This window comes from Ornithodoros turicata, chromosome 2 (assembly GCF_037126465.1).
Source record: "Ornithodoros turicata isolate Travis chromosome 2, ASM3712646v1, whole genome shotgun sequence".
NCBI lineage: Eukaryota > Metazoa > Arthropoda > Arachnida > Ixodida > Argasidae > Ornithodoros > Ornithodoros turicata.
Window position 1 is genome coordinate 19,638,600 of NC_088202.1, and position 17,000 is coordinate 19,655,599.

The 17,000-nt window shown below is 46.5% G+C and overlaps 1 protein-coding gene across 1 annotated transcript in view; it reads left to right on the plus strand.

Moving 5' to 3' along the window:
- LOC135383188 (uncharacterized) overlaps positions 1–12,856 on the plus strand; it is a 79,632-nt gene extending 66,776 nt beyond the window's left edge. The window contains exons 4-7 of the mRNA XM_064612767.1: positions 2,927–3,011; positions 4,328–4,374; positions 6,356–6,439; positions 12,754–12,856. Of these exons, the coding sequence (XP_064468837.1) occupies positions 2,927–3,011; positions 4,328–4,374; positions 6,356–6,439; positions 12,754–12,816 (279 nt within the window). The 3' untranslated portion in view covers positions 12,817–12,856. The remainder of the gene's footprint in view (positions 1–2,926; positions 3,012–4,327; positions 4,375–6,355; positions 6,440–12,753) is intronic.
- The last annotated feature ends 4,144 nt before the right edge of the window (positions 12,857–17,000 follow it).

Here is a 17,000-nt window from a genome sequence, read left to right on the forward strand (position 1 = left end):
ATCTGAGGTTAAACGTAAAGGACAATTCTGTGCAGATGTGAAATGGCATTCTAAGATTTACAGGAAAGAAGTAATACAAGCATAGAAAATTGATGATGAAAGAAGGAAGTCACTGAAAAGGTTAGCCAGCTGTAGGACGTGAACCCACATCATCTGTATTACGGATCCAGGGCTCTTACCAATTGAGCTAAGCTAGCACACCTCCCCAGTGACTTCCAAGGACACGCAACTTCCCAGGCGAGGCGTGTTACCTTAGCTCAATTGGTAAGAGCCCTGGACTGGTAATTCAGAAGATGTCGGTTCCAGTCCTACAGCTGGCTAACCTTTTCAGTGACTTCCTTTTTCCATCATTCATTTCTTAGGCACTTGAGGCTTTGTTTGTATTTGTCCTTTCTATGTGTTCCAGCCTCAACACATCAATTTCCATCATCAAAAATTAGCACCACGAATGCTAAAACTCAACTGGCTTTGACATCACAGCACGTGCTGTGCATGGTGTATTGAACAAAATCTGTTAAAGTGTTCCGACCCTTTTAAATGCTGGGTAGCTTTGTCAAGAACCTGGAAACTATGCTTATTGAAGCTCCATTTTATTACTTTTCTAACGTATCACAAATCCTGTCGGCTGTTAGCTAACATGGATTTGACAACTTCAAGGAGGGCTTGCTGGTGGTCGAGTTGCAGTAGCCGTGCACGTGATTCCTCCATGTACTTTTCACGTTCCAACTGGAACCTCGCTTCCTCAAGGTCCAGACGCCTGTTCTCCAAGGATATTCTTTTTTCTTCAATTTCTGCCTCTCTCTCGGCACGTCTTTCAAGAAATTCACGGTTCATCAGATCTGCCCTGCGTTTTCCTATATAGTGTGTGGACATAACATGACTTAGATACACAAAGATAACTGAAAGTATCACACCTGTGTTTCTGTATGAACTGCGTGAGAAGTATGTAATCGTCATGATGAGTGTTATTACTTCTGTTTTTGCCCAGAAACACTGGGAGCTGAATAAAACAAGGTTGCTGATATAATTGTCTTCATTCACAGCACATCATAAACTTTACAAAATTTGTAACAAATACAAGCATGCTGAAGAATTGGTGATGCTTTTGTAACCATATCACACAGTAAAACAATCACTCTAGGAACATCTCCAATGTAATTCAGTGTAACTGCAGTAGTCACATGCCTAAAATGAACTGAGACATGACTAGGCAGTACAAGCTGCAATTTGAACTGCTTTTCAAACCATATCATTGTCAAGTTTTCATGGCTACTAACCTCGGCTCTGCAGCATTCTGTAACTTGAGCACCCTTGGGCGGGTGGTGTATGTGTGGAGCTGGCAGCTTCTGCCCCATTTTCAGATGATGGCCCTACATAAATGTCAGCCGCAGCAACCGTATCCTCCACTGTGCTGTTGCCTCTTTGTTGAGGCATTGTGGCTACCCCAGCACTGATTTGAGCCAGTAGAAAGGTAGCAGGAGTGCTGCTTCCACTGCTTGCACCTGGAAGTGGTCAGTGATGCAGTACAGGTAAGTGAGTAAGTAAAACAGTAAATACAAACAATACGCAAGCGTTCTAAGTAAGCATCGCAATCAGAGGGGAGGAATCACCATTTTTGAACACACGTTATGTAAAAGAAAGAGCCACAGAGGAAGAGAAGTATGTCATCATGCAGCAAACATTCAACCGCAAAGACTTGCATTCAGCACTGGGAAGGGACATTTCAATTTCCTCTTCCTGTCCTTGCACCACAGACGCAGTGCTTCGGTTGCAGGGGTCCGTAGGGCTCACATCATACACTGCAGCGTCCAGAGCAGCACGGTCACGAGCTGCGACAGCGATTTGCCTCTGTGCAGCTACAGCTCTTCGCGGCTTAGCCACATGTGAGACGGGCGCGCTGCATAGACCACTTCTTGACTTCTTGATTTGATGTCCGAACTCTTTGCCCAAATCAACAACTTCTTGAAGTAGCTGTTCCCTTTCTGTGTACTGCTCCTCGGTTCCAGATCTAGCGGGACAGAAAACAGTGACACATATCCTTCCCGCACAGTCGTACTAGAAGAAAAACAAGCACTGAAACTTACTTTCTTAGATTTATTCTGTCTTGCCTGATGAAGTATCCGAGGAGGAGGTCCAATCTCTCTCGAACAGCGCGGGTGCTGAAATCTTTCTGGGTGGACGCTCGTATGTTATTCGTAACGTCCAGCCACCTGGCACAATTTTCGAAAGGATTCAACGCAGTCACTTCACGCAACAGACAAATGTCGTCGCCTGCATTGAAGCGCTTTCGTGGGTGCTGCGTTGCCGCCATTTTTTAAAATCTCGAACAAGTCGCAACACCGCGAGACGCTTCCGCGGTACGCTTCTACCGTACGCTCGTTATTTGTGAAAAATAGCGTACGCTCGCAAGGCGCGCTTTGGTACGCTACCACTACGCATGCGCAATGATGGCAACGTTATCTTATAGCGTACGCAAAGCAATAGCGTACGATCCACTAAAACTCTCTAATGACGGTCCACCAAGCCAAGTGTACCTTCGCTAGTATTTCACATGCCCTACTTTCGCTGGTGTCCCTTTGCACACGTCGGTCCACCGTCGAAGTTCCTTACCCTGGAACAAGAAAGAGCCCAATATTCCGCGACAACTTTAGGGCAATGAACTACGTCCAAGTAAAGGTGTGGTCCTACTTGGCGGACCTTTCGTTTATGGTGTAATTACTGACGGGATTGATTACTGGAATTACGGGAATTACTGACGGGATACTGACGGGATACTGTAATTACTGACCGGACAGTACCAAGGCACACAGCACGGCTGCGCAAGTTTTGAAGGAGTGATTGTACTTGGAGCATGACTAACGTCCAAAGCGTTAAATCATACCATCATGTTGTGTCATACAATATTGAGAGTACTATAATTTTACAGATATTCGACCCTCCTTCTTACGGCATATGCTTCGGAGGAGAATGTTATCAAAAGCCAGACTATGAGCAATTCAGCAAGGGAAAGGGTAAGCTTGCACGAGAACTTCGACTGCATTGATGTGATTGTCATGACAGTTCTTATGGACTATGTTGCGAATGTAGCGCAAAAATTATGGCCGCGCTGGAAGTGTTAGAAAAAAAAGCATTGGAGAACATGTGCAGACCAGATAAAACACTATGCCGGTTGTAATGCAGACCTGGAAACAAATGGCGACAAGTGCTGCCACAGTTCCCTGGACGCACGCACGAACCCCCCCCCCCCCCCCCCCCCCCGACAAGAAACCTGAAAATAAAACGCCATCAATCAACTAGAAAGTTACGAACGCAAGACAATATTGGTCTCTAATGCTGAAGTCCTTACACGACATTGAAACGACTTTAGATTTGCAGACCTAAAGGCATTCCAAGGGCAATCAGTCTGATGTGCAAATGCGATGGGCTGGGGCCTGGGAGGAGCGAATATTATACCCCTGTCACACGGGCATTTCGATCCTTCTCGAATCCGATCTGTATCGAACTTCCCGAGCACGCTCGAGTTTTGACGCTGCTACACGGCCACTTTCAATGCGCATTGAATGGTTGACCTGTGCAAATGAATAAACGGAACTCATTAATTTCGCGTTTCCTATATAACAGCGATATTAGTGGTAATTTATCGTATACCGATGTAAGCATCATTTGTAGCCTCGCGCGCATGTCCGTCTTAAGTTATGACAGTTTACCGGGGTCGAGGATGCAAATGGCGGTCGTCGAGCCGTCTTGAAATTCTCAATCCTGTTATGGGAACTGTCTTGAGTCAAGCAGGATCAAAGTTCGATCCTGCTTGGAAGCGGCCGTGTAGCACCATCCGATCTGCATTGGCTTCAAGCAGGTTCGGTCGAGCAGGATCGAAAATGCCCGTGTGACAGGGGTATTACTCAGTGTTACTAGACCGTCGACAACGTGGCTTCCTAAGTACCGTGTCTATCGCACGTCATAGATAAGACTCTGAGTCATGCACGCAATCATTCGTTCCGGTAGATACGAGAACTTCATGGTGAAATAATCAACAGTCTACTATTACTCCCTGTTAGAGAGTTTTATGAAGAACAAGTTTCATGGAAACATTTCAGAAAACATGATAAGCCAATCGCCTGATTCCTTTGAAGTGGCTGACATCGCTTTGGTGATATCTGATTTACTGCCAATGATACGGAATCCGAGAGCCCTTACGATTTCGTAGATATACCACTTCACAAAAAGCTATATTCGCCACACGTTATCAAAAGGCTCAAATGTTACCGTTGGATCCATGTAGTCTTCTGCATCCCTACTCCATTTTTTTTTTCTATGTATTTGGCAGAGCTGGAAACAACTTCACGTTGCGGGGTAGGCTATGACTATTTATACGTAAGTATTGTATTGAAATTGTTTTCAAAGTGCATAATAGTTCAATAGTTCAAGATACCTACACGACACATCTCAGGGACCGTTAGTACACAGCGCTCTTACTGCGATGAATCATGATCATTGGATCACTGAAAGTGTTGTTGCACCGCTGTCATGGGCTACCATGACACTCGGTTCATTGAAACCATCTTCTTTGGTCATCGGTTGAAATATACAATGTGTTTCAACTAAAGTGATAAAAAATTATAACGGAATAAATAATTATAACGGGACTGGGGACGTACACGTCGGAAGATTAGACTCTCGGCAATTACCGTCTGCAAACTTTTGCTAGCATTGAGGAAAGCTTTAGACTTCTTTTAATTGTGGGAAATTTATATTTTTCAATTTAACTTTGAAAATTGCCAAGCAAACCTCACTTTTTCTTTAGAGAAATATGAAGTCCTCCACGGATAATGGCAGACTCAACAAAAACTATGCACAGTATAGGAACAGAAATAGTCGAAAAAAATATTAGAAAAAAAGTGCGCTTTAGCCCCGCCTGCCTGATTTTCGCAAAGCAGCGCGCGCGAAATGTGCGTCTAGAGAAGGAAGTATACCCGCCCTCATTTCTTTTGCCTTCTTTGCGATAAGGCGGTTGTCATCAGCATCAAGATCCAAGATGTCGGGAAAAAATAAAGCAAGAGGTGGGAACACTTTCTCCTCTCCCCGCGCCTTGCCTGCGCTCTTTACGAAAACCAAACACGCGGGGCTAAACCGGAATTTTTACTAATTTTTTTCCTACTTATTTGAATTACTATTTCTGTTGCAATACACTGCATAGTTTTTGTTGGGCCTGTGGTTTTCCGTGGAGCACTTCATATTTGAGCAATAGAAGTGAGGTTTTCTTTGCATATTTCAACGTAAAAAATAAATTTCCCTCAAGTAAGAATTGTCCAAAGCCTTCCTAAATCGCGGCAAATGTTCCCAGCAGATAATTGCCCAAATTCCCACAACCCTTCGGCGAGCACGTCGCCAGTTAGAATTTTTCAACACTTTATGTGAAACACCCTGTATCGTATATCATACATCCTCTGTGGGCTTCCCTGACCGACATTAAATTATTGCACAATTCATTATGAGAAGTCATTTACGGACGGATCATTGCAGCCTTAGTCATAATTCTTGATGCCTTCCTCAGTACCATTCCGATGACGGGCGGGTGAGGAAGCTGCCCCGTGTGCCTTCGCCAGTGGAGGCGCACGACGGCAAGTTCGGAAGCTTAGCTAGTGCCATACCAATTATTCGAGATAAAAATAAAAGTAAGGCAGTTGACAGTATACAAAACAATATTCTTGTAGAGCAGACTGTACTTCTTCAGGTGCTGTACGAAACTTTTGTTTTGTATATGAAACATGTGCTCTCAACCGCCTCATTTTTATTTTATTTTTTCAAATATTATCTTGCTAACTTGTCATTGGTCTCCATACCTTCAGCGTTTTATGAACTACCTCAACTTTGCACTTAGGTTCAGAGACTAGGTTGAACCAAAAGACGAGAGTCCAGAGATCTTGTGATCAGTGATCCTGAGGTAATCAAGTGATCTCGGAACTACATGCGAGGATTTTATTTTAGTTTGTTTACAGAGGCGTCTAGTGGGTGGTTTCACGTAGTCGTGCCCTCAGGGGAAGATCGCATCGGGCGGCTGTGGCCTTACCACATTAAATCTAATTCTATTTATTCTTTTTATTCTATATTCCGTCGCATATCGCCCGTATATCCACGTATGTCACCGCTATGCTCTGTCCTGCTAGGTACATATTTCTTAATGACTTTCAGTACCACAGGCATACGAGTATTTCAGAGATGCCGAGCAGAAAGATAGTAGAAAATACGTGCGATAATCATTCTCAATCTCAGTTAGCCTTGTAATTTCAGTATGCTCCCAAGTGCAGTAGTCTGATCATTCCTCACCCACGACCCTTCTTTCTGTTGTAAACAGAACGAGCACGGACTTTTCGGCTGCAAACATTACTGCGGCAGCGATAGGAGCCAGACTAACCGTCCGGACGGAATAAAGTGCCTGGTAAGGACGACTGATCTGTTCAAGGCGTTGTAAGATATACTTTTATTCGACGACTTCAAACCGACGTTGTGACTAATGTTTATTTATTTCATTTAGTTTTGTTAATATTATTTTTATTAATTTAGCTATTTACTCAAATTTACTCCTTGACCCGTTTTCCAGTGCTGTTGGGTAATATTACTGCGGAGGTGGTGTCTCTGCACCTAGATTTTCAAAAATGCAATCACCGTAAAAAGTTTCCCTGTGAATTGGTGTACGACATCGGCTGAAGGTAAGCAGGAAGACATAGGAGATATTTACGAAGAAGTACCGACCATATTTGGCCTATATTCCAGAAACACATCAAAGTTGTATTTCTTCTTTCTGGCACCGCACACTGGTAAATGTTCGCGAAACACCCCACAGCTCCAAGATCTCCCGATCGGAGATCTTCGGCAGGACCAGTTAGCTATCGTAGAGCGAAGTAGGCGCTCCATCAGTACTGAAGACGAGGTTCATCATGAATGAAATCAAGCAACTCACGAAGAAGGCTCTAACGCCAGAGCTCGAACCTAGCCTCGTTATTTCCGATCAGGGATGCTACTGTTAGACCAGGCAGGCTGGACTCGCTCCTGAGCTTAGGGTACCTCAAGTACAAGGGGAACGGGCAACCGATCACGCTATTCCTATTCTCTAATACATCTTTCTCACTCATTCATCCAGACACCAGGCGTAACGAGAGTGGTTCTACATGAAACATTGAATAATTCATTGACGAACGATAAAAAAAAAAGAATAATGTGGGAAATAATAAGGGTTCTGGGTCTTCAGAGTTTAATTTTGTGCAAATTCGGACATTATTCTTCTCAGGGGAATTTGAGATTTTCGAAGTTTATATTCAGGGCTGAGTGAATATCAGAAATTCAGAGAAAAATTTGCGACGTATGTGAATGAGTGGTACATTAAAGAGCGCGGCAGAACTGGTGTACGATGACATCAGCGTCGTCTTTCAGTTTGCGTTCACCAATGATACAGTCCGCCAGGGACGCCTGCTGTTGGTAATCACCTGCAACGGACCATTGGTGTTAGTATTGCATGTGACCACTGACGAACCACGTGCTCTCTCGCGATACAAAGTAAAAATCTTACATTACATACAAAATGAGATGATTACAAAAATAATGTGCGTTGGACAAGGAATTACTTGCACGTGTCTACCCGTGGCTTGTTCAGTTGAATGTGGTCCCGAGAGCTGAGGTGCTCGGCAATTCTTAGCACACCCTTTCCGTTTGCGTTGCTTACTGTTATGCGAGGGCACTTGCAGACAATGACATCGCCATCGCGATCACCCGACGATTTGAACACCTCGAACAGCTTCGGCTTTCCTGCCATCGCGCTTGTTTACGCCATCAAGCAACCTTTCTGAACGCTCCATTGTAGTGTTTCATTCACGTGGAGGATAAGGAAAATGGGACAAAGCCACCAGGAAAAACCCAGGCGTACAACTGAACTGGTTGGAATGACGGCATATGTCCTTGGGGTTGAGTACAACTACCGCATTCATTGACACTAACAGCGTGGTGAATCACAGGCCTTACCAGCATGCCAAGTGAAACCATGACTGCCGAATTCGTGGCTTCTGGGATCTCTAAAAACCGGATTTTGAATTGCCGAAAATTTGAGCGGCGTATGTTTTCCCGTAGTTTTTTAAAATTGTTCCGAAATCCAGAATCATAGAAACAATGTATCATTTTGCAACGCAGCCCACGGTTTTTCAATGCAGCTGAGCCATCATTTGGGAACCACCTGTATTGCAGCAGAGGAGTCATTTGGCCGATTCGCTGTTATTCATGCGCCGCTTCCTTCAGATCTTCAATCTAATACAAACTTACGGCCGCCAAGATGCTCATTGAGGCGGCCAAGTATGTCGTAGTCCGATTGTGCACGCTCAGGCGAATATGGGGGATGGGAATGGCAATCAAACCGAAGATCGCAAATAGCTGAAGCAGTTACATGAGAAGTATACGTGTCATGTTGAAGGAGAACTCTATTGTTGAGCAGTCAACGACATTTTGTTCGTATAGCGTGGTTCAGGTGTGCACATAGCAGCTCACAAAATACTTTGGCGCTCACTGTATGCTCTTGAGGTGTTTAGTGCTAAAGAGTAGTAGGCCGGTTTCACATCAGTTCAGGCAGGGACGTCCCATCAGCCTCCTCGATATATTTTTTTTATATTTAGAAGCTCATCGCACATGATGAGCAACAGCGGTAAAACGAATAATTTCTACCGAATAGTTATCATGGAAAAAAAATCGTGAAAAACCGGCCCCGAATTCGAGTGTTTCAGTTTTGCCGTGTTTGCACGCGCATATCTCGTGAGTTTTAAAAGATATTGCGGTGAAATTTTTTTATGCTTAAGTATGCCTACAGGCCAGCAGCCTGAACGCGAATTTTGACGCGCAGGTGTAACGCTGTGTGCTATAAAAAATTGCGAGTATGTTTTCTCGAGCAGTTTTGTTTCAACTTCGACGCGTGATTTCTCTGGCTGTAGATGTCCCTCATTACCATATTTGGTATTAGTTTACTCAGTTGTTAATGCTCTTTCATCTGATATATATATCGTGCGTATGCCTCCTACAGATATCTGCTGGAACAAGCAAATGTGTCGACATATTTAAAAAAAACAAGGATTTTGCGCGTCTGTTACTCGAAAATCATTTTGATTTCATTTATATTTTGGCAGGACATGGCCCGATGTTTGACCTTTCATCTGACGTAAAATAATCACGCTTCTAAAGGAGTACACTGGCGATTACACCGCTAAAACGTGGCCCTACTCTGCGTGCGTACGTGTCGGAGCCCGGCTGGCGGCACTGCGGAATTGCGAGCCTCCTGTCGATGCCGTACAAGGAAAGGGACAGTTTTGTGTAATCGGAAGTTGTAGTTTATGTCGATATCTTTACAAGACTGCGGAAGCCGAATTTTGCAATGACAGCAACAAATGATTTCACTCACCTTCTACGAAAACGTCACTTTTCTGCATTGATTGTACACTGTGCGAGCTATGAACGTTTCTCGGCCTCCACTTTCCGATGTCTTGCTTTGCCACGCATGCGAACCTTGTATGCCACTTTGATGCAGTACACATTTGCCCATTCCTTTTTCTTGTGCATTCTAAAACAAGTCACATCCTCAGCGCGTAGATGGAGTAAATGACGCGCTTTAGGTGTTTCGGCAAGCACGCTAAAGCATCTTGTGACCCTAGGATGACATCTTGCTTGGGTGAACGCAAGTTGCGTGTCGTGGTATGGTGCTTGATTACTTCAGCGATCCTGTCACCCGCACTTTTGTCCTGTTCCTGTGAACAGCCATGTCGCGCTCGCAAATCTAGATTTGGAGATCTCATGCCGATTTTTAAAATGACTCGCTGCTCCATGTGACACGTAAATCATTAGCTGCAACAGGAACATTCTCGTCAAGCCACTCTTCAATAGTGACGGAAGCCAACAGTGAGAATGCTGAATGATGACAGGTCTTCGCTCACCACACCAAAACTGTATGTTTCCGTGCCAGCTGTTACCACGCATGTGTATATGGAAATCTGTGTTTCCCAGTGGCACGCATGTTTGCACGCGACTGTTGATTCTACTGCTCTGACCACGATGATTGCATCTACCCTTTCCTCTGACGACCGCGTATCCCTCACTTCACTGGTAACGACGTATTCCCACCTCTTTGACCTTGGCAATACACCGTTGGGAGCTGCAAAAGGTGTGCATCACCGCATCGACACCGGCGCTACCCCTCCCGTTCTTCAGCGCCCGTACAGAGTTTCTACGTCCGAGCGCACGACTATCGAGAAGGAGGTGTCAGACATGCTTTCTCGGGGTATTATTCAACCCTCATCTAGCCCTTAGGCGCCACCTGTTGTCTTAGTTACGAAAAAGCCCTTTCCGTTTTCGTAGTTTTCATAACAAAGTGCCATCACCACCGGTACCCATTCCGCGCGTAGGGAATCGATCCTGGAACCTCACGCATGCCAAGCGAGCGCTGTACCGACTGTGCTACGAGCTCACCCACCCGTTGAATGGAAGTGTACGTGATCTCGCCTTCCGCCATGTGTCATAGCAATGCCCTCGATAACACAAGCAGGTCCGAGAAACATCTCTAGGACGTCACTTGGGGAAGACGATCATATCTCTAGAATGTCAAAAATACAGCATCAAATGAATCCTATCACGTAACCATGGCACACCCAGACATGCCTCTGGGACGTATCTGGCTAGTCCCATGGGGCTTTCTTGGGGATGAGCATGGTACGCAAATGGGATGTGCCCGGAGGGCGCTCCTTCTCTCCTACCCCCTCGCTTTTTCTGCGTTGCTTGGCAACCATACAAAAAAAAAAACGCACTAAATACTAAATGCGCTTGTACAACGGCGATTGGAAATTTGAAGCAGCGAGTTCAGAAAATAACTAGTTTATTCTTACTATTGAGACTCGCAAATGTAATTCTAGATACATCCTTTGCATGCGGAATTGAAGCACTTGGCATAAGGCTAAATGAAATTATCACAGTATAAAGAGCAAACCACAGTAACTGTATATCACATATCAGCTTTGTTGTGGTCTTCCTGTTGTACTATTGTCTTGTCCTGTTGTTGTACAAGTACCTTTTCAAGTATTCAACTAGAAATATAAACTCTAACAAACCAGGTCACACAGTTTGCCATGCAACGAAATACAAAAAACGCGTACTCACAATATACTTATGCACTTGGCACATTTTTAGAACATGATGATAAATGGAACGTCAATGAGCACGTTAAGGGGAATAGATAACTTCTGCAGCTAATGTAACCATAAATATACGTAAACAACTTAATATGAGCAGGAGGGCACATAGGGATGCCTTACGAGATCAGATGTGCTATATGGCCTTACAATAACAGACTGCGCTGCTGGAAGGGAGATGCTCCAAAATGTTTATCAAACAAATAGCACAGTAATAAGAGAAAGCTTAAAACATAACCTGATTACCTAAAATTTAATCGCTGGGCATATCACCTTACGAAAGACCTGGCTAGAGAGTGTTCCTTTTTCTGTCACATGAACTTTGTGATATCCGAGTTGAACAAAACCGAACAATGACCATAAAAATATCATGGCACCAAAGACTGCAACACACTACAAAGTACCCACTGAAGAATCTGTAAAATTAACCGTAAAATACCACCTTTCATAATACCCTTGCATTCAAACACTAAGAAAAGTTCCGATGAAAACGAGACTCTTACTTTGCCTGAGCATGCTGATGAGATGCGGCGACCAGGTGTCGTTCTTCTCGCAACAGTGTGTGAATAAAGGATGGTGCTTTTTCGATGGCATGTTCAAATAAGACAAGGAGACCATCTCAAATGTATCGAAGTTCCGAGCATTGTGCACTTATCAGCATGTACAACACATGAAAGGTCCAAAAATACTGACTTGTAAAATGTAAAAAGTGTAGGTAGCCACATATTGAAGCACACATGATGCTTCAGGTACGAAAATTGCAGCCCGTTTTGGAAGTGTGGTAATGAAAGCCTCGTGTGCTGTCGCTCCCATGGCAATCCCATGGCTTCTCTGCTCCTTGATTTGCTGCCTCTCGGCTGCCTGTGGTGAATGACGAAGCCAAGACATGGCTGCGTTCTCCACGTCTTTCATAGTACCCCCATTGGTAGCACCGGTGGTATTCTCTGCCAGGCAAGCTGTTCTCGATGGGAGAAACCGAAGGTATCTTTTAGGACAAGGGTTGGGACATATGAAAAAAACAATCGGTGCTGAGAATCATTCAAGAGCAATAGGTTCATTGGCAGCCATTATGAATTTCTCCTCCCCACGGTCTTCGAACTTCCCAACGTCCCAACAGCAAGCTTCACTCTCGATTCCGGATAACACACCAACAAAAGTATACTTACAATTCGTTGACACCACGCCGTTGTTGAAGGCAACTACATCGACAAGGCCTCGCTGGAGCACTCACCACCGGAGCACATGCGATCGCAAGAAGATCGTTGAAAATTGAACCCCAAGCGTGTAACACGTTAACGGTTAACCGCGGCATAAAAGGGTCCCCGGATGCGTGGAGCCTTGGACTTGTTTAGTACGTTATTGCATCAAGTGTGGCGCTCATTGATAATGTGGTCGTGTATTTTTCAGTGCAAAGGGCCTTTTACAATGACTAACTCTCATACAGTATATTGTCTTAAGTCTCATACTACTTGCTCTGGAGTTCGACGCATTCTGGTTCTAAAAAAATATGATACATACAGCTCTCATTATTTGCTTATTTCAGATGCCACGGGCTGCCCGGATTGGAGTGTGTAATGGTTATGGCTACTGTGTGAATAAACTATAGGTGATGGCTCAAAGCCAGTAAATAAAAGATAACCACTTGATTGATGGGTTTGTGTTTCTGCGAAAACTAACTGTCGAAACAGCTGTCGTCAATCAATTTTCTGTACGCGGTGTAATATTTACGCGTCAGTTTGAATTTCTTCGGTTGTCAAGGCAGAGGCTCGGCAGGGTGTCGTTCCTGAAGAGTGTGACCACGCAAGAGAACCGGGGTCCCCGACAGGTCGTTGCCCCTTAGGGGTCTGAACTGATTATTCCAGCGTGGCCTCAAGGCCCATCAGACTGGCTCTAAGCAGCCGGGGGGGGGGGGAACCACCCAAGGGTTTTGCTCTCTCACATACGGAACAAGCACGAACATACTTTCTTACATCCTGCCTCATTCCCATATCTCAACACGACACAACTTCTCGTAAGTTTTCCTGCTGCCGCTGTGGCCTGCCAAGGCCGAGTCATGAAAGTAAGCGTATGGAAGACTTACGCAACTTCCGTAGCCCCACGACTCTGCACGGGGATGAGCCGTCGACCTCATCCACCTCGGGTATGTACCTTAACAGGATGCCCTCCTCGCCCAGCAGATAGCAGTCGTGCCGTCCGTCAGTCGTTCCGGTGTCCGCCGAGTCCTGCTCAGCTATCCATTGCGACACCCGCTGACAAAGGCCGTCCGCTATCCGAGCTGCTCTCTGCTCACCACCGTGCCCCAAAGACGAAGATGCGTCTCGTGCCATTTGTGTTGCTGCCAGAAGTTGAGACGGTGCCTCTTACGGTAGAGGGAGAAGAGGAAGGGACCGGGGCACCTCCCCCTCCAAAGGATAACGTGTCAGCCACCACATTCGTCGAGCCCCGCCTCTACTCCACGTTGAAGGAGTAGACTTGTATGTCATGGCCCACCTGGCGAGATGTCCAGACGGGTTGTGGAGCCGCTGCAGCCAAGAAAGTGTCTGGTGGTCAGTCTGGACAGTGAAGGTAATGCTGTTCAGGTAGAGATCAAACTTCCTGAAAGCGAAGTTGATCGCCAAGCACTCCTTTTTCGCCGCGGAGTAGTTCTGCCCTGCCTGATTCAGCGTGCGACTTGCAAAAGCCACTGGACAAAGAACAGCGTCATGCTCCTGCAAAAGAACTGCGCCAACACCAACACCATAAGCGCTAGCATCTATTTGCACAACAAATAGTTTGTTCAGGTCGGGCAGATCAAGCCTAGCCCTATCAGCGATTGCTTGCGATAGAGCTCGAAATGATCGTTCCTGCTCTTCTCTTCAATTCCAGCGCGTGTCTTTGCGCAACAACTGGTTAACCGCCTGCGCTAGCTCGGCACAATTAGGAATAAAATTTCTGAAAAACCAACTATACCTCGGAAGTGCTGCAAGGCTTTGACGTTATCGGGAACCGGAGACTCCGTGATCGCCCTTAGCTTGTCGTCGTCGGGATGGATGGTACCTTCGTCCACCACAAAGCCCAGAACATGGAACATCCTCCGGGGCTACTTGGATTTGCAAAAATTCTCTACTACAGCCAAGCGTTGAAAACACAGTTGCATTCCTCATGGAATACATGACTGACTCAATGCACGGGAAAGGTAACAGTTCCTAACAGTCACTGAATTAAGTCGACGGTAGTCGACGCATAACATTGCCGTACCATGATGTTTCGGAGCCAGGAGAACAGGAAAGGCTCAAGGGCTGAGGTTTTTGGACTGCACCAGTTTCGGAGATTTCGTCAAGAGCATCGTTTCATAACGCACGCTTATGTACACTCAATGGTCTCGGATTACAACGCCAGGGTCTAGCGTTACCGGTGACTATGCTATTCTGTAACACGGACGACTTACCCGGTTTCTCCGTAAAGATTCCGTCAAACTGCAGCAGTACTTGTTCAAGCTGACGGCGCTGCTCCTCAGGACCGTGGAATGACTCATAGGCAGTCGGCAGCCCAGAGGTTTCAACGGACGCTGCCACATCCTCTATTGGGCAGGTCCAGCGTCAACTTCTGCCGGATGATGAAGTATCTGCCCAGGATAACAAGAACTGCCATGCGAGGAAGGTGCACGAAGCGGTGCTTTTGTCGTCTCCGATCAAAACGAACACAGAGAACTGCGGCCTGTACTGAAATGGCGTCACGGGAAGCAAGACGAAGAGTGACATCTGTGGATTGCAATTCCAGGTGCCGTCATACGGAATGCTCGTAAACACTGTCGCTGATAACGGAAAGCGTAGCTCCCGTGTCGATATGGGCAATGTAATCTCTTCCCAAAATTCGAACAGCGATGTTTGGTTCCTTATCCTCGATGAAATCTCGGAAAGAAAAAGCAAGAGGAGCCAAAGTGTCTCTTCCCGTTATCTTACTGCTTGCAAAGCTAGTTTTTGACAAATCAAGGCCACGGATGGTAACCGTTTGCTCGCTTTCTTCGCAACTTGCCGACGTTGTTGAGCGAGCATTCATGGACGCCGGCTGCGACTGTTTCCCGATGGCACATTACGGGGGTATCTTGAGGCCCCTTCTGGGTCGTTGTTGCGGGCATTCACGACGAAAATGGTCAAGGCTGCCAGAGTTCGAATGGGCGTTTGGCGCTCGTGACCGCGGGGGCGCAGGATGATGCCGCTCCCGCTGCCGTGGGGTTTCGCTAGCTAAAGGCCAGGGTGACCACGACACCCCTGCGGCACGGATCTCCAAAGGCTTGTTCCTGCAGGCATCGTCCTCTGGTCGTAGAGGAAGGCATCTAGGGCTCGATGGGATGACTCCGCATTGTAGAAATTACGGGGGCTGTCACCCAAACCTGTAGCTTGCAGGCGTTCGATCGAGGCGGCTCCACCCGACGACGCACCCCGCGGTTCCAACGCTAGCTCCGGGGGCGGAGGGGGCCAGTATTCGAGCTCTACCAGGAGGCCGCCTTGTATTGTACGAGCCTCGTGGCCCAACGCCTCAAGGGTAGTAAACTATAGGTTCTTAAGTAGGGCCAGAAGCGCGGGTGGCACTGACGGATAGCCCGTGCGACGCGCTGCTCTTCTGTAGCAGTGGGATCCGCTCTGCCGTACAGATATTGCAATGCCTGAACCAATTTAGATAAAAGATGAAAGTCACTGAAAAGGTTAGCCAGCTGTAGGACTCGAACCCACATCTTCTGGATTATCTGTACAGGTCTCTACCAACTGACCTAAGCTAACACGCCTTCTCAGCGACTTCCATGGTGAGTCATCTGAAGGTACAAACCAGTCACTCTCTCTCACTCATCCTCCTTTCATTCTTATATTTTTGCACATTCATACACACGTTCATACGACAGGGATCGACGCAAGCGGAAATTTAGATAAGCTTTCCCCAGGATGCTGAGTACGCGTATGCAATTCCTTTAGGACACGGTATTCGTAATCTGGGGAAGAAATTCGTTTTTGAGCCCCTTCTGGAAGTCCTGAAGGGACTTAAATTCCGATTGCAACCGAAGCCAGTGGGCGGTGTCATGCGTTGGATTAGAATTCCTTCCGAGATTCCCATACCCGTATGATAGGCGGTAAGGTCGTCTGGGAAATCGGCAACAGACGTTTTATCGGTGCACCCCGAGAAGGTAGGCACCGGTAAGTTAACTCGCAGAGACGCTTGTGCTTGCGCCGGCGAAACCGACCCAGCAGCAAGGCGTTGAACCACCAACGAGCAGAACTCAGTCGTGCGTGACAGGAGTCCTGCCGTTGCAATGACGTCTTACTGCAGCGTGGGCACCTTCGCTCCGGATGGCTCGTACACCGGGTGGGACCAGGAACACTCAAGCAAAAAAGAAAAACACAAACACGAAAAGCAACAGCCATATGAAGTACTATACTAGCTACTACAAAAATTATTACAAACTAGTCAAACAAACAGTGCCGCGTGTTCCCCGCCGCGGGGGAGATAAACGGACCCCAAACGTTGGGCGCCAGTTGTGGAAACGTAAGTTCCCATAACCTCAGTCGGTAAGCCCGTCCACCGGGATGAGCCCCACCGGGATGAGCTGCCGCGCGGAGGACTATCTGTTCTGTCCTGCGCCGTGGAGAGAATACGCTTATTTCTCCATGGGATGCCAGCGCCATGCACCAGAGGTAAAAGCGTTCGCTTGTTTTTGGTAACCAATGTCGTGCTTAGGGCAGGGAGGTGTTGGGTAGGAATGCTACCAACGGCTGTGCTGTCTCAGGTTCACTTTGGGCTTTTCGGCAGACATTGCAA